Raw genomic sequence first — 18,356 nt, 5'->3', positions numbered from 1 at the left:
TGATTCATTCATGTAATGCTGTCAACACTGTTCTTAAAAATGTAGAAAAGTTAATTAACATGATTAGAAGTCCCTTCTATGTAGGTTTTATGTGTAGGGATGATAACCATTGTAAATATACACATATGTATATATAGATATTTACTCACACCATTCAATTCTGTATGTTTGGGGGGTAAAAAAAACAAATATTGACAATATCACAAGTCTTTCTGAAGGTGAGTATCTATATGTAAATATATGTATTTAGTGGGATAAGTTCAGAATACAACTTAGTAACATTCAGAGACTGAGATTCAGATTTGTTCATTACAAGTAATAAGTGGTAAAACGCATAAAGCATAGGGAACATAAATCAATGTGAGCTGTATCCCTTATAATGGGTAAATAGCATCTATAGAGTATATTTGACAAATCACAGGAGTAAATACCTAAATTTCATTCAACCCTTCCTATCACTAATTTGATTTAAAAAGAACTCATGTTCAATTTGTTTTATCTTTTTAAAAGACTATAAAAGCAAAGCCACAAATTATCTTGAATATTTACCCTTTGGTTAAAAGATTAACATTTTCTTATGTAGATCATGTGTAAATCACAGAGAAAATGTTTACCTGCATTTGTCAAGAGTTTCCTTGCTAGGGTGTTCCCTGCACCAGTGAAATCACAGGTCTAATCTCTTTGTGTTCACATGGTATCAAAACAGCTTTTTGTCTCAATGAAGAAAATTAGTCACACTAATAGTTTTAGTTTAAATGACAAATGTACTAACCATATATTTCAGTTTAAAAGCAGTTGTTTTGGTTGAACTCTAGTCACAAACAAAATCTTGCACATGGACTGATTGATGATGATGTCTTTGAGCTGCCCTTCTTGACTTATCAAAGAAAAATGTTCCATCGGTTTTCTTAGAGAAATTAGTCTCAGACATTTTTATTTATGACACAATATTATTCTTTGATGTGAGGAATCATGGTTAATTTACATGTTTAGCCACAGTATGGGAGTCAGGAGACTTGCATATGTACAGTTTCCCTCTGAGTAGAAGCAGTTGTATTTGTGGAGTTCTTTGAAAGTTCAATGTCTGAGGTTTTTTGAGGTTAATGTGTGTGTGTAATAGATAAGTTTTGTTTATTTTGTGAATACCTTTCTATGTAGGTTATTATACTTGTTCTATTATACTTATTATACCATGTATGCTAGGTGAGTAAAATTTATATTAGATAAGATTATAAATTTTCTTTGATCTGCAGTAACATGCAGAATTTTGTGATACAAACTTTGAGAACCACTGTTTTTTACTGACCTGATAATAATTTTAGGATCTTTTTATACCTTAGGATCTTTTTAAACCTTCCCTCTCATCTCCAGAAGGTTAACCACTAGGCAACTGTATTTATTTAGTTTTGTGTCAAGGCAGTCCATGAAGGCAGTTTACTGATGTGTGAAAGGTTTGTGACCTGCCTTGGTAGAAGGAATACATAAATGATAAATCACGTCTTTTGAAACTTCATAGTATAAATCTTCTGTACTATAATATTCCTAAACCTATTTTATTTTTAAATGAGTATAAATTTGGTCTAAATATTACAATTAACTTATGCCGACTTTTAACTTCTTGCTAATTTGGAGAAACATTTGGGTTATTTTATGTTTCTGGAAAACAGACTTCATTTGATGTTTAATTTTCTTTATCTGTCTAGGTGTCTTCTACAGATTATCCTTAATTTTAGACAAAAGATTTGTAAACTGGTCATACTAATTTGTTGTTTTTCTAAAATCCTTTCTCAGACTACACTCTTCTCATTTTACTTATCCTGATAGTCATTTTATTTCTTTTTCTTTTTAATTTTATTTTCCAGTATGACATGATGGGGAGTAATCAGACTGCTGTGAGGGACGAGATGGTTCATTTAGCAAACTACTTGGATAGTGTGAGTTGTAGTTAATGGCATGATAAAATATTCATTGTTTATATCAGACCTTCAGAACTGGTTGTAAATTTCTCATTTTGAGCTCTGAATCATCTAGGGACTTGGGGGTGTTTAACTTTGAGTGTTACAGAGCTTTCTTTCTTAGATTTGTAGACTGTCCTGCTTTGTGATGCTTGTTATGTTTGAAACAGAAATAAAGGTGTAGTGGGTCTATCTGAAATACTTTTAAAACTATAAAGCTCCTTATTTCACGGAACATATATTCTCTCTAAGGTTGATCTGACAATGTCATTTCATAATATGTGAAATCTTACTATATTATTTGATTGATAGCACTCTTAAAGTACTTGTTACATAGTTTGCATGGAACTCAATTCCTTTAGTAATGTTGCTTCAACTAACATTGTATTTTTGTGGATACAGTTAATGATGTTAGCTGGAGAGGAGTCTGTATCAACTTTTTTGCCGTCAAAGTAAAAATCTAGGAATATTTGCCTTTAATTGACAGTATCTCCATATTCTTATTAAGGGAAACTTTTAAAATAAGAATTCCCTTCTACAGTTATAAGTTTGGTATTACAATATTCCCACTAACTAATCATTGTAGTAATAGCTGGTATTTATATGGTGCTTGCAGGTTTGCATAGTGCTTATATATATATATATATATATATCCTCTTATTTGACCCTCATAGCAGCCCTCGGTGGTAGATGTCATTATTGTCCTCATTATATAGATGAGGACACTAAAGCTGAGAGAGGGCAGTATCTTACTGAGGTCACCCAGATATTGAGTGTTAGAGGTAGGATTTGAACCTATGTCTTCCTGACTCCTCCTCCGTCACTTTGTCAGCTGTACCCACTGTCTCCTTATAATTTGGTATAAAGTTATAAAGCAGCTTTATCTCTAAGGTATGTATTTCCAAGAAATGTATCCAGAAGACAACTAACAGCATTTTATTAACAAAGAAAACAGTTTCCCTGGGACTTATTTCTAAACTTATGATTGTTTTACTTACATGGATGACATCTGTCCCACACTCTTTCTTTTATCCCATGTTCTTAAATGTATTTTAGGGGGTGTATTTTTCTTTTTTCAGATGTACATTATGTTAAATATCCATATTGTACTCGTTGGGCTAGAGATCTGGACAAACTCAAACCAGATCAGCACAGCTGGAAGTGCTGGTGATGTGTTGGGGAACTTTGTACAATGGAGAGAGAAGTCCCTGATTCCACGTCGGAGACATGACAGTGCACAGTTAGTTCTGTAGGTGATATTCTTTTTTAATTTCAAATAGTCTTGTTAAAAAGTGATAATTTGATAATTACATTTATTATTACTGTTTTCTCTCAAGGCTTCTAAGCCCTAAGCAAAACTAAAAATTCAAAGTATGATTTTAAGGTAACGACTTATTTTGAACAGAACATATGCAGCCGAGTGTTGTTGTTCTCTTCAAATTAATTACTGTGGAAATATGTGCATTTATTTTGGAAGATACTTCCATTGTTCAGATTATATTTGGAATTCATTTTTTGGCTATCAGAATCAACATTATATTATTTAAAATATCTTCTGTGTTAACAAATCTTTATCTTATGAGGATGGATTTGATTTTTGGTAACAGCCAAAAGTGATTTGGAGAAATGTTTCTGGTCAGCAAAGTGAGTAAGCTAGCAGGTTATACTATTTGGGGGCAAAAATAAGTTTTTACTTCAATGCTAGCTTTTATCTGTCATTCATAAATTCTTTCTGATGGCAATTCAAAAATTTTAAAATATTTTGGGCAGTGCATTTTAGAGGGCAGTTGGGGTTAAGTAATTTGCCCAAGGTTACACAGCTAGTTTTTTGTGTGTGGGTGTTGTCTGAGGCCGGAACCAAACTCTGGTTCTCCTGATTCCAGGGCCGGCGCTTTATTCACTGCGCCACCTAGCCGCCCAGACAAGCATTATTTTCATGATTGTATAAAGTATAGTATGTTGATTAAGTCATACATTTTAGTCTTCACATTTTGATGTTATCCCTTTCTGATAGCTTATTGTGATGTGGAGGTGAACCTGAGTTCTTGCACTGGACCACAAGCTCTGGCAGGTTTTTTTTAAGGCTTTGACTACAGTGCCGGCAGCAAGCTCTTGTGTGTGTGTGTGCGTGTGCATGTGCGTGTGTGTGTGTGTGTGTGTGTGTGTGTTTTACCTCCAAGAACAAGCCTAGTAAAGTATGAAGGGGTTCAGCATTAGTGGGTTGGTCACTAGATGATAAATTCCGTGACTGTGGCAGTCCATGAAAAAAGAATATAAAATCTTCCTCAGTCCAAGACAGCCCTTTTCCACTTCTATAGTGACCATGGCAGAATAGTAGAAAGGGGCAAAGGGAACTATTGAAGCACTTAGTTATTAGATCATCTATAAACATTTACTCTTGGGTTTTAAGTGTAGAAATCTTTGTCCCATGACTAGTTGAGTGACTATACAGTATTGTTAGAGTAATTGAACCAGATTAATGTTGACCTTTGTTTTTTTAATATATATAACTGGAATACATAAGGAAGTTATAACTAAATGTTAGCGAGAGTCAGTCCCAGGCTGTCCTTGGAAAGGTAAATGAAGAATTTGGGAGAATTGGTTTCTTTGTTCATCTAAAGGAAAAAAGAGACATCATTACATATGGGCCATTTGACCATCTTACTTTGTAGTTTTTATAATAAACATAAGCAAAAATACCAGTAAAATAATTGTGTTTATGTGCCGACTTATAGTGGCTGAAGAGATAGATAACTTTTATGAAAAACTTAAAAAGGTTCTCCAAAGCAGCAGCATGTATCTTGATTCTGGTAACTTCATTATGAAGTGAGGCTGGATTGGAGAAAAATATAATGGAAAATAAGGTCTAGTAGTAAAAAATGAAAGAGACAAAGGCTTGTATATATAGACGGAAGGGTCATATATGCATACATAAGGACATATAGATGTTTCTTTTTTCTTTCTTTTTTTTTTTTTTTGCTTTTTGGAGGAGAGAAAGTAGGGCAGTTGGGGTTAAGTGACTTGCCCAAGGTCACATGGTTAGTAAGTGTCAAGGGTCTGAGGCTGGATTTGAACTCAGGTCTTCCTAACTTCAGGGCCAGTGCTCTGTTCACTGCGCCACCTAGCCACCCCCGATGTTTCTTTATTTTTTTGGAGTGGGGAGGGCAGGGCAATTGGGGTTAAATGATTTGCCTAAGGTCACATGGTTAGTAAGTGTTAAGTGTCTGAGGTTGGATTTGAACTCAGGTCCTCCTGACTCCAGGGCCAGTGCTCTATTGACTGTACCATCTAGCTGCCCTATATAGATGTTTCTTCAGAAAAGGTTAGAAAGTATTGGACATTATGAGAAGTGAGCAATATTATTTTTGTTTTTTAGCAAAATTGACTATCTCTATAACAGAAAGGAAATGACTAGTTATGAATTTTGGAGTCGTTTTTCATTTATTTATTTATTTGTTTGTTTGTTTGTTTACTTATTTATTTGAAGCAATTGGGGTTAAGTAACTTGCTTAAGGTTACACAGCTAGTTTATTTGTGTGTGTGTATTAAGTATCTGAGACCAGAACTGGTCCTGAGTCCTCCCAACTCTGGGGCTGGTGCTCTTACTCAGTGCGCCATCTAGCTGCCCCTGGAGTCATTTTAAAATCAGCTTCCTGCATGCAGTTATACCATTGACTAAGGAGAGCAAATGTCAAATAATCCAGTATTGCCATTAATCTGTGATCTCATTAGTAGGAATTGCCTCTGAGGATAAGATCACAGACTTCCTGTGCCTGCTCATTGATTGGGACTTGCTCATTGCTCCTGTAGCTTTGCTACAGAGTCCATTCAACATGTTCAGAACCTTCCTTGCATTGTCTTCCCATTATGTGGATAGTAATAGTCCACACCAACTGTTCCTTGGTAGTCTTTCATTTTTGCTGTATGATCCATTTTTTTCTAGTTACCTCTTTCTCCAATAATTTCCTTTTTAACACTTTTCCTAAGAAATTCATCATTGACAGTATTTTGCAAGCTGTTCACACCAACTGTGTCGCTTCCTGTAGTCCTTTGGGTGAGCATCAACTTCAGTTTTTTGGAGACTGGTATTCTATGTCTCAAAGCCAGACAACTTTACTAGATGATTACAGTATTAAAATGGATGGACCTTTTTTTTTTCTCTTTTTTCCCCCAGAAAGAAGCATGAGGTCATTGAAAGAACTATACCTTTCTTCATTGACATTGGTCCTTTTTTTTTTCTTTTTGGAGGGCAATTGGGGTTAAGTGACTTGCCCAAAGTTACATGGCTAGTAATTGTGTCAAGTGTCTGAGGCTGGATTTGAATTCAGGTCCTCCTAACTCCAGGGCCTGTACTCTATTCACTGCACTGATGCCTCTGACATTAGTCCTAACTTATTTTCTGTTGTAGTCTTTGTTTAAGCCACTGATAGAAAAGCTGTGTAGGTTGCCTTTCCAACTACATAGTATAGTCAAGTTAATAGACATTTTTCATCTGCTGAGTTTTGCGTTTCTGGACATAAAGATAAACCTCTCTTAAGTGGCTGTGAATCTCATTTTTTTTTTTAAAGGAATTGGGGTTAAGTAACTTGCTCAAGGTTACACGGTCAGTTATTTCTGGGTGTGGTGCTAAGTATCAGAGCTGGTATTTGATCCCAGGTCATCCTGACTCTGGGGCTGGTGCTCTTACTTGCTGTTCTACCTGGCTGCCCCTATGAATCTCATTTAAGAGTTTTTTTTACAATGATTTTATTACATTTATTACATTATTCCTATTTGTAAATAATTACACATAAGAACATCTTGAAGACTTTGTCATCTATGCAGCTTCAACTTGGACTTTGTGTTGTCCCTCCAAAATAGTGGCAAATAACATTGGCAAATAAACTTTTTTTTAAAGGAATATGGGGTGATATTCTCAGCAGAGAGGGTCAAGTGAAAATGTTCTTTGGGAGGCTTGAGGATTCATGAGATTTAGAATATTTGCTGAGGAAAGCAAAATAGACAATCACCTAAGGAGTGATGAGGGATGGCTCCCAATATGTTCAGCAGGAACTCTCAGCTTATCTAAGACCAGAACCTGCGATTCAGTCTGGAAAAAATTCAGCTCAGGCTTACTTGGAGTCAGAGTTGAAAAAGTTTATTATATGCCTTCCAGCGGGCAAGGATCCTTAGGGGACCTGCAACCTTAAAGGGTAGAATTAGGATTTATATAGAATCATTCATAGTAGAACCCGTGCCAGTTATGCTAACCAGGTGATTAAGGGTGGGATTAGGGAGGAGTTAAGGTGGCAATAGTGTAATGTAACTGCTCAGATATATTGCCCATGATTCACTGGGAAAAAGCCCAAGGGGAGGTGGGGCTACCTGGAGGTGTGGTTTTAGGCTTGAAAACATCACTAGGTCAGTGAGCAGTCAAGGGCTGATGGAGAAGTGCTCAGTCTGCCACCCATCATTGTCATGTTTGACAAGATTAATGTCTGGGAACTAAGGCTAACTGGAGACTCAGTGGATAATAGGCAAAGGAGTTAACCCAGAGATAGGGTCCTGAAGGATTCATTCAGGCAGCCAAGGAGTCAACCTAGAGATAGGATATCGAAGGATTCATAGGGGCAAGGAGACACTATGCAAGGGGGAGATAATAGTTGCCTAAGCTGGAATGTTTATAGAGACTTTTGTGAAGGACTGATAGGTATAGCTTGTTAGTGTTTCAAGGCTGAGATAAACAATCCATGAGTTGTTGCTGGGCACAATTAATGCTTTGAAGCTGGGGGGTGGGAGGGAGAAGGGACAGAGTTAATGCTCTGAGACTGGGGATGGGGGGAATGGAGTGTGATTTTTCCAAACTGGTTTTACAAATTGATGTTACAAAGTTTTACACAGACTGATGTTACAAATATAGATCCCAAGCATCCCATCATTACTGATGTTACAAATTGGTATTACAAACTGAGTTTACAAATAGATTTTACAAACATAGATCCCAAGCACCACATCAAGGAGGATTAGAATGTTTTTATTAATGTAGTGAGAGCGCTGTTGAGCTTAGATATAATAAATTTAAACTGGTTTTCTGATTCCTTTAGCTCTGATCAATATCACTTCCATAACAACAAGGGCAGTACTAGGTCAGGGATGACAACAACTGATGGTAAGAGTAATATTGGGTTCCATTTTGGAAAGACATAGTTAGTCACAGGACAAGGGAGGCAAAGGGCTTGAAAGTAGAGGATACTGAAGAATTGAGTTTCTTTGGAAAGGGGTTGAGATAGGGAAGGGACAAGAGCATAGCTAGTACAAGGGGATTAATGGAGGGGTAGAAGGAATGGTTGTCACAGTAATGATGAAGAACAGGGTTTGGGATTATAGGGAAATTTATTTGACTCCAGCAGCTCATGATAGCTCTCTGGGTGCTAAGTTGTGGAAAGGTATTTGTCTGTACCAGCAAAGAGAATGTGCATACTGATAAAATCCTTCAAATATCAAAGTACAATAGTCTTTTTAAAAAGACAGGGGGTATAAGAGGAGGTACATCAGAAGACCTGGCCAGGTTCAGGTACCACCTTTGGTACTTAGCTGATGTATAAGCAGCTTACTCTCCCTGACTATTTAAAATGTACAAAAGGAAGGTAAAAAAGAAATATTTATTAAACACTTGTTATGTACCAGGCACTGTGCTACCTGCTTAACAAATATTATTTTATTTGATCCTCACTTTAACCTTGGGAGGTAGGTGCTGTTATTATCCTCATTTTATAGATGAAAGGGTAAGTGAGTTGCCCAGGGTGATATGGCTACTAAGTATCTGAGACGGGATTTGAATTCAGATCTTCTGACTCCAGGACTAGTGCTCTATCTACTGTTCCACATAGCCCCTACAGAAGGGGGATAAATTATGCACAGCTCACCTCATCAGGGTTCCTAAGAAAAAGTCACTTTGTAAATCCTAAAAGACTATGGAAGTGTAAATTATTATTAATTATATAATGCAATTTAGGAGGACTTCCATTAAAGTGTTTTAATTTAGGGGTGGCTAGGTGGTGCAGTGAATAGAGCACCAGCCTTGGAATTAGGAGGACCTGAGTTCAACTCTGGCCTCAGACACTTGACACACTTACTACCTGTGGGACTTTGGGTAAGTCACTTAACCCCAATTGCCCTCCAAAAAGCAAAAAAAAAAAAGTGTTTTAATTTAAACAAGTTTAGATATTTTAGAAAGTATGTTTTAGTTGCTGAACAAATTCGTTAATGTGGAAAACTTCACTTATTGCAATGAATGAGCAATGAGTTGTTGGCTCTGTTTGATTCTGACTATGTATGTTTGACACAGCTTTTCCTACTACTGTTTCCTAGTGACAGATCTGATCACATCATCCTAACCAGCAGGAAAGATGTTTTACTTTACTAGTCAAGTTCCATTTTTTTCTTTCTCTGGCAATTCAGGAGGAAGGGCTTTGGAGGGACTGCAGGAATGGCATTTGTGGGAACAGTGTGTTCAAGAAGCCATGCAGGAGGCATTAATGTGGTACGTTGGCTTTTTTATTTAGTGCTCATTTATTCATTCATTTATCTATTTATCTATGTAGCTATTTATTTATTAAGTGATATTTTAGTTTTTTCCCAAAATTACATGTAAAAATAATTTTTAACACTTTTTTAAAAAGTTGATTTTGGAGTCAAAGTAAGGCCCCCTCAGTGTCCAGCATTATCCTAATGATGAAGGCCCCTTTACTGTGGAATGGCTCTCCCAGAGCAGCCAGAAACCCTCATGCCTTGGCCAAGGTGACTCTGAGGCTTCCACCAAAGGGTTAGGCCAAGGCCCCCAGGTCCTCATGGGGGATCTTTTTTTGGTGTGCTCTGATACATCGGGGTCAGAAGACTCTTCTACGAATTCCCAGGCCCCACAACTACCCACCACCACCTTTGGAGGGTCTTCTTCAGTCAAATACAGGCCTCTGGGCAAGGAGGCTTCCCCTGAGGTCAGCGGTGGCAGCTGTGGGCCGTCGAAGGACCCAGGCCCTGAGCCCTATGGTCGGGGGGCCCGCCACCTTCGCACTGCTTTCACCACCAAGCACATCAGCACTCTGGAGAGCTCCTTCAAACACCACCACTACCTGGGTGTTGCCGAGAGGCGCAAGTTGGTGGGCAAGATGTAACTGTCTGAAGTTCAGATAAAAACCTGGTTCCAGAATCGGCGCATGAAGTTGAAGCGCCAGCTGCAGGACCTGAGGCCCCCCGCCCTGTAATATAATGCCAAAAGAAAGGCAACTTCCCAAGGTTCAGAATACCAGCATAGGTGCTCTCCATTTTATTCAGTAACAAACCCAGAACAGAGAAGATCAAAACATGACATCATTCCAAATACAGCATTTACTAAGTGTGATTAAATAATCTCCAAGTACTACCCCACCCCAGGATCTTCCAATCATTCAATCAATTACAAAGTCTCTGTTCTAAATACTACTCCACCCCTAGGCTATACCTTCATTTAGTCCACCACAAAACCCCTCTTCTCAAATGGAGATTAGTTTCCAAACATAGGTAAAGTACCTTCATTTGTCAATCACAGAGCACAATAAGGTCAAAAGTTCCCCACCCCTGGATCACAATTGAATCTACCCCAGAGTTACATCAAGTTTAAACACAGCACTTAATACCCAAATGGAGGTCTATTCTTCATCTTGACAGGAGGCAAGTTCTCAGCAATCTTAGTTCCTGGGGAGACAAGGCTTAGCAAAGCCACAAGATACATTGCCAGTCCCTTCATGAATTTATCCTCTGTCTGTAGAACAGTCCTAGAACCCCTGAACACATCAGCAAAGCCCTCTCCCAGGATTTCTGTAAACATACAACAAGAAAATCCTTCTTCAGGGCTTCTGAACCAACAGAAAGGCTCCCAGACCCCTGCAACAACAGCACTGTCCTTCACCAGTGGACAGCATTCACTCTGTCTGCAGGACAGTCTCCAGACCCCTGCAACAACAGCACTGTCCTTCACCAGTGGACAGTATTCATTCTGTCTGCAGGACAGTCTCCAGACCCCTGCAACAACAGCACTGTCCCTCACCAGTGGACAGTATTCACTCTCTGTCTGCAGGACAGTCTCAGGGCTTCTTAGTGAACAGCCAGGTTCCAGGACTTCTTCAGCAAAAGGACTGTCTTTCACCAGTGGACAAATCTTGCAAAAGAACATCAAAACAGACAAAGTACCAGCAAAGCAGCCATGTCTCCTCAGTCCTTGGTAGCTCAGGGGGCAGGTCTCAAAAGTCCAGGGCAATTCAAAGTGGCCACCAGCAATTCTCTTAGTCTCTCTCTCTCCAGGAGGTGCTGCTTCCAAAAAGATCTTCCGCCTCTCTCTTGTCTCTCCAAATCTACATCACCAGCTCCTCCCAGTTCAGGACTTTCTTTTCACATCAAAAAGCCCATCCCACAGGTGGGATTAACAAGCTCTGGGTTTTAACACAATCAATTTGAAAACCAAGCCAATACAGGGGAATCTTTAATTGCCATTACTATCACATGCCCCTCCTCCAGGCCTCCACGCCTACAGTCCCCTGCTTCTGTGTTCTGCACCAGTGCCACCCCCAGGCCTGCTCTACGTGTACCCCAGCTCGCTGCAGCTCTCAGTACCCAACCTGGTCTGGGAGCCTGGCCCTCCCATCTCTGCTGCCTCTGTCTTTACCCCCCAGCTCCTGCCATCCTGTCTGTGCTGGCCTGTCTGCTTAGCGGTCGTCCAGACCAGTCTTCCTTCCTGAGGGCATTGTGACACTGGAGGCCCACCCCACTTTAGGGGGGTGACATTGATACTGAGAAAGAGGAAGATAAGGGGCAGGATCCCGCCAGGGCACAAGTTTGAGACAATACCTGAAGAAAGCTCTTTCCTCTGGCTTCTTGGACCCCCTTCCCCCCCGCCCCCCGGGCCTCCAAATATGAACTTGATGTATATATTTGCAAGTTTTTGTTGAAGTATATTATGTACAGAAAGAATTATTTATGGACATATTAAAAAATAGTCATGTTTTAAAAAAAAAAAGTTTTGATTTCCAAATATTATACCTCCCTCTTTGCCCTGTCCCCTGCATGAGATGGTAAACAATCTGCAATCTGATATAGGTTATACATGTATGTACCCTTTGACCCAGCAATACCACTTTTAGGGCTGTATCCCAAAAAGATCATACAAATAGGAAAAGGACTCCCATGTACAAAAGTATTTATAGCATCTCTCTTTGTGATGGCCAAGAACTGGAAATTGAGGGGATGCCCATCAATTGGGGAATGGCTGAACAAGTTGTGGTATATGAATGTAATGAAATACTGTTGTGCTATAAGAAATGATGAACAGGCAGACTTCCAAATATCCCGCATCCCCTACAACATTTATCATTTTCCTTTTCTGCCATATTATTCTGTCTGATAGGTGTGAGATGATGCCTCAGAGTTGTTTTAATTTACATTTCTCTAATCAACATTGATTTTGAGCATTTTTTCATATGACTAGATAGTTTCAATTACTTCATCTGAAAACTGCTTGTTTATATCCTTTGACCATTTATCAATTAGGGAATGACTTGTATTCTTATAAATTTGACTCAATTCTCTACGTATGGGAGAAATGAGGCCTTAATCAGAGATACTTGCTGTAAAAACATTTTTCCCCATTTTTTGCTTTCCTTCTAATTTTGACTTCATTGGTTTTATTTGTGCAAAACTTTTAAAATTTAATATAATCAAAATTCACCATTTTACATTTTGTAATGCTCTCTATATCTTGTTTCATCCCATTAAGTGCCCCTTAAGTTTACTATGTGTGTGTGTCTCTGTGCTTCAAATGTGTTTTCTTGGAAACAACATTTTGTAGGATTCTGGCTTTTAATTCATTCTGCTATTCACTTTTCTTTTATGGGTGAGTTTATTTCATTCACTTTTTTTTGGAGGGCAGTTGGGGTTAAGTGACTTGCCCAAAGTCACTCAGCTAGTAAGTGTGTCAAGTATCTGCGGCCAGATTTGAACTCAGGTCCTCCTTACTCCAGGGCTGGTGCTCTATTCACTGTGCCACCTAGCTGCCCCTATTTCACTCACATTTATAGTTATGATAACTGTATTTCCATCTCTCCTATTTTTCTTGTTTATCCTTCTCTCTCTCTTTCACCTATCCCTCTTCATGTGTTTTACTTCTGACCACTGCTTCCCCAAATCTGTCCTCCCTTCTAATAGTTCTCCCTCCTGCCCTTCTCTATTCTCCATTCCTTTTTATTTTCCTGTAAGGTAAGACAATTTCTATATTCAACTGTTTTTATATTATTCCCTCTTTGAACCAATTCTGATGAGAGTAAGGGTCAAGCATTATCTGCCAATCTCCCTTACCCATTTTCTCCTCTACTATAATAACTCTGTGCTTCTTTTATGTGACATAATTTACCCTGTTTTATCTCTTCTTTCCCTCTTTTCCTTGTGTAGTACTCTTTTTAATCTCTTTCTTTTTTGGGGGGGGATATTATCCCATTATAGTCAACTTACACCTGCACCCTCTGTCTATGTATACTCTTTCTAATTGCTCTAAGAGTGAGAAAGTTCTTAAGAGTTGTGAGTATCAGCTTCCTATGTAGGGAATATAAACAGTTTAACCTTATTGAATCTCTTATGTTTTTTCTTTCCTGTTTACCTTTTAATGCTTCTCTTGAGTCTTGTATTGGAAGATTAAATTTTTTTTGTTCATCTCTGATCTTTTAATTAGAAATGTTTTAAAGTCTCTTATTTCATTAAATGTCCATTTTCCCTGGGTAGGTGATTTTTGGTTATCTTAGCTGTTTTGCCTTCCAACAAAGACTGAATGAAATTTGCTACTACTTGGGTATTCTTTTAAACTATCACTTTTAAAAAATAAATGAAGCAAAAGTATACAGTATCATCACCCCAGGCTATCATTTTGTTTCTCAGAAGCTATCCAAAATATCCCCCATCAGTTGCTATTTAAAAATCATCGCGTTTCCATATTTTGCTGATATTTTGAACATACAAGCCCAAAAGACATTCATGTAAATGTTGGTTTATATTTTGCCTTAGTAGAATACCTTATTCAAACTGAATGAAATTCTTTTCGTTGAGCAAATTATTTTGAGAAATAGCCCTCCATAATCGCCTTCCTCCTTTTGTATAGTTTGGACAAATTAGCGTGGAGACCTTTGCATCCATTGTTGCTCATGAGTTGGGACATAACTTGGGAATGAACCATGATGATGGGAGAAACTGCAGTTGTGGAGCAAAGAGCTGCATCATGAATTCAGGAGCATCGTGAGTCAAATGTTTTCTTCCTTGGCCTTGGAATAGATAATAAAATAGAGAAATGACACTCAAACTTGAATGAATGAGTTATTTTAGAAATTAAATATAAAGAAACTATTAATTTCTGAAATAAAAGTGGAGGCATATTAAAAACTTAAATAATAACTCACATTTATGTAATGCTTTAATGCTTGTAAGACTTTAAAAAAGCCCTTTTCTCATAGCAGTGGTGTTGTAGGCCGTACAAAGACCACGACATGGAAAACCCTGATCATTGAAGTCATGGGACTCGTTGAGTCTCAACTCTTCAGCTTTCTGCTTTGTAGTTTTGATTAATTCACTCTTTGAGTCTCAGTTTCCACACCTGTAAAATGAAGAGGTTGGACAGGATAATTGTCTGAGGGTACTTCCAGCTCTAAATCCTATAACTTTTTTCCAGATTTTGTAAAATGAGGCTCAGATAGTTTTACATGACTTTATCTGATTATACAGTTAGTTTATATCACAAGCAGAATTTGAACTTCTAAGTCTTCCAAGTCCAAGTCCACTGCTATACTGCAGCTTTCTATTTGTGCCAGAGACTAACACCTATCGACACTTAGAGTGTGCTCCCAGACCACGTGTTTCCATAAACACACTTTAAAAACTGTTTTAAAAAAACTGTTGTTTGTTGTTGTGAAAACTACTGACAGAGATTAGGGAAACAAAATACTACTACTCCCTTCCCTTCTTGGTGGGGTTTGGAGAAAACCAAACAAAAATTGAAACAAGATAACAGAGGCATTCAGCTGTATTTGTTTCATAATCAAAGATATAGTGTTGTGGTAGAGTATGGGGATAGATATTTGGAAACCTGGATTTGGCCTTGATTTTTGCCAGAAAATAATGTATAGAGACCTTGCCCAGGTTATGTAGTCTTTGTGCCTCGATTTCCTCATCTGTAAAAATAAGATGATTAGATTAGAATTTTACAATTATTAACCTTTTCGTATTAAGGAAGTGATTTCCTAAAGTGCAGGTTCAACCATATCACCTACCTACTAAATAAACTCCAATGACTCCCTCTTATCTCCAGGATCAAATATAAAATCTTCCATCTGGTGTTCAAAGCCTGTCATAACGTGCCCCTCTGTACCACCTTGCCAGTCTTCTTACATCTTAGGCTCTGCTGCCATGTACTTTGATGTGTGATAACACCAGCCTCCTTGTCTTCTAACAAGATAACTCCCATTTTTCCACTCCACATATTTTCATTGACTTCCTGTGCCTGGAATGCTGTCCCTTTTCACCTCCCTCACCTGTATTTCTTGTTTTCCTTCAAGTCCCCATTTAAATACTACCTTCTACAGGAAACATTTCCTGATACAAGAATTCTCAGTTCTATTAGCTTGCTTCTGTTGATTATCTTCGATTTATCCTGCATATAACTTTTTGTTTGCAGTTATTTGTCTGTTGTCTTTAGCGTTAGATTGTGAGCTTCTAAAGGGCAGGGACTGTTTTTTACAGTCTTCTGTTTTTTACTTACTTTCTATTTCCAGTGCTTAGCAAAGTGCCTGGCATTTAGATGTTTATTGACTGACTAATTGACATGAAGATCTGGGCTTTACTTTGATTTCTGTGAACATGGTTAGTACTAACTATGAAACTCTAGGGGGAGATGATTATGCATGAGATGATGGAGGTGGCATTTCCATCAAAGGGGTGGGGTTAGAAGTCAAAACATGACCACTCTGCCATACTTTGGTATGGATCTGTGAACTCCTTGATGTCTGTATTTACTTTAGTAGTGCAAGCCTCAATCACATTGCATCCTGTACAACTCTCATCCAGGCTTTCTTGTAAGTCCTCCACAGGGTATTCAATGAATATCCTCCCCCAGATTTCTTGACATTTTGTAGATACTAATGGAATACATGTCCTATCCTTCAGTTTTCCCTTATTCTCACTACATCTCTCTGGTCCGTCTCCTGTTACAGTCACATCACTCTAATTTTTGCTTTGTGACATTCTTCCTTTTTAGTTCTTCTCTGTTATATATTGAAGATTACTCATATTTTGGGGGCAGCTAAATGGCTCAGTGCATAGAACACTGAATCTGGAGTCAGGAAGACATCTTCCTGGGTTCAAATCTGGCCTTAGACACTTAGTAGATTTGTGACCCTGGACAAGTCACTTAACCTGTCTTTGCCTTAAGCCACTAGAGAAGGAAATGGTAAACTTATCCAGTCTCTTTGCTAAGATGTGGTCCTTGAGGTCACACATAGTCAGACATGTCTGAATGACTGAACAACAACCACAAACTTATATTTATCATATGCCTTTTGGTTATCTACAGTTTTAATTAATCAGAGACTGTGATATTCCATGACCTTTGGTTCATTGAGAAACTTGGGGTAATTAAAAATATTGCACATTTTCCCAAAGAAACCCAGTCTCCTCCTCTTCAGTTTTAAGGTTAGTTCATTGTACATTTATAGTGACTGTATTATTTATATTTATATATATACACACATACATACATATATATGCTAATTAACTAGTTCTATGGATTGATCACTTAAGTATATGTCATTATCTGGACAATAGGCATTTTGCAGTCACTTGGTTTTTACTTAGGCTGAACTCATGTGATTTCACCAGTCTCATTTAGGAGGGCTTGATATAGTCAGCACAGTGTCATCTGCAAATCAGTATGGGTTATTCTGAAGGGTCATACCCTCTATAGGGGAAACTCTTTGATTTGGATTCCAAGCTAAACAGACTTCAAGACTTTTGGCAACTTCTCCATGTTTTATGTTTCATTTGATAGCAAGTTTTTGAACAAAGTTTTCCTGTCATATTGTTCAAGGAATATTGTATACTTTTCACACATGAATGACAAACATCTCATTGAAGGATTGGCTTTCTGCTCTATTGAATATTTTTAATAGTTAATAAATAATAAGCACAGTAGACTCTTATATTCCCTGTATCTAACTCTAGAGATGTGGTATATGCTACATATCACTTGTGGAAGCCTGCCTTGCTTCTTCCTTTTTCAAACCTTCATTAAGGATGCTCTCAGTGTTCATGTAGATTATTTACCTAAAGATTTTGTGGAGATAAGAAGTAGGCACATGAGTTAATAGTTTATGATACTTTCTTAATCACCTTCTTGGTCACAATAATGTCTGTGGTGGGTTTTGTTTTTTTTTCACCCATAAGCATTAATTATCCATGAGAATTGATCCTCAGTGTCCTCAAAATTGTTTCTTCTCCATCATGGACCTCTTATGTATATATTTGTTCTAGCCTAACTTTTTTTTCCTATCTTTGTTTTTTGTTTTTTAATGCCAGTTCTACTTTCTCATGCTGTATATTGGTAACTGCTCTTAGAAGCCAAATGTGATGTCTCCATTGATGGAGAAAAGATATGTTTTAGAAATTGTTTTAGAAATTTTTTTATTAAAACAGAGCAAAATGTTTTTGTTTTAAAAATGATTTAGTCCATGGGTGGGGAACCTGCGGCCTTGAGGCCACATGTGGCCCTCTAGGTCCTCAAGTGCAGCCCTTTGACCAAATCCAAACTTCACAGAACCAGTCATGTGACCTTGATTTGGTTCTATAAAGCTTGGATTCAGTCAAAGGGCCACACTTGAGGACCTAGCGGGCCACATGTAGCCTAGAGGCCACAGATTCCTGATCTTGTTTTCCCAGTTTTATCTTTAAATGGCCAGGGTTTTTTTTTTCCCCCAAGCTTGTTTTTTTTAATTGTATCTTATTGTCTTACAAGATCATTCCCTTACTTCCTCCTGCATAAGATTTTACAAACTAGCTTATGGTATTAATCAGTATTTTTGTTGCCATAGCTAATGACCATTTCAGATTAGAAAGTTATAGCAATAACCTATAGCTTCACTGCTCTCCCTTCTGGAAATACTTATAGGACTTATTGGAGGAGGGTTATAGTTGAAAGCTATTCTGTAGGTAAATTATATCAATTTCCTTGAGTTAATGTCTTGTGTGTGTGAGTGTGTGTGTATATATCCTGTGTCTGTTTATTTTGTGCTGTGGGTGAAATGCTTTGTAAACTTCAAAGCATTATATAAATGTGATCTTTGTTTATTATGATGTAGTAAA

At 37.9% G+C, this 18,356-nt stretch overlaps 1 protein-coding gene, 1 long non-coding RNA gene and 1 pseudogene across 3 annotated transcripts in view; 2 read left to right on the top strand and 1 right to left on the bottom strand.

The window, feature by feature from the left end:
- The window catches only part of ADAM9 (ADAM metallopeptidase domain 9), a 109,436-nt gene that overhangs the window by 43,175 nt on the left and 47,905 nt on the right, over positions 1–18,356 (top strand). For both annotated transcript variants that reach the window (XR_011166027.1, XM_069075853.1), the window contains exons 8-11: positions 1,863–1,934; positions 3,035–3,204; positions 9,396–9,477; positions 14,113–14,246. Coding sequence is in view for 1 of the 2 variants with exons in the window: in XM_069075853.1 (XP_068931954.1) it covers positions 1,863–1,934; positions 3,035–3,204; positions 9,396–9,477; positions 14,113–14,246 (458 nt within the window). In the remaining variant the exon portion in view is untranslated. The remainder of the gene's footprint in view (positions 1–1,862; positions 1,935–3,034; positions 3,205–9,395; positions 9,478–14,112; positions 14,247–18,356) is intronic.
- LOC138152161 (transcription factor LBX2-like) lies at positions 9,650–12,595 on the top strand (annotated as a pseudogene).
- On the bottom strand, positions 14,135–15,489 carry LOC138152106 (uncharacterized). The gene is made up of 3 exons (XR_011166028.1): positions 15,275–15,489; positions 14,408–14,601; positions 14,135–14,272 (listed from the first exon to the last, which is right to left on the bottom strand). It is a non-coding gene; the product is annotated as an uncharacterized lncRNA (long non-coding RNA).

Source organism: Petaurus breviceps, unplaced genomic scaffold (assembly GCF_028583685.1).
Source record: "Petaurus breviceps papuanus isolate PSGF00001 unplaced genomic scaffold, PetGlider_PUasm1.0 90919, whole genome shotgun sequence".
Taxonomy (NCBI): domain Eukaryota; kingdom Metazoa; phylum Chordata; class Mammalia; order Diprotodontia; family Petauridae; genus Petaurus; species Petaurus breviceps.
Note: the sequence above shows the minus strand (reverse complement) of the source record. Positions and strands in the feature narration are given on the sequence as shown.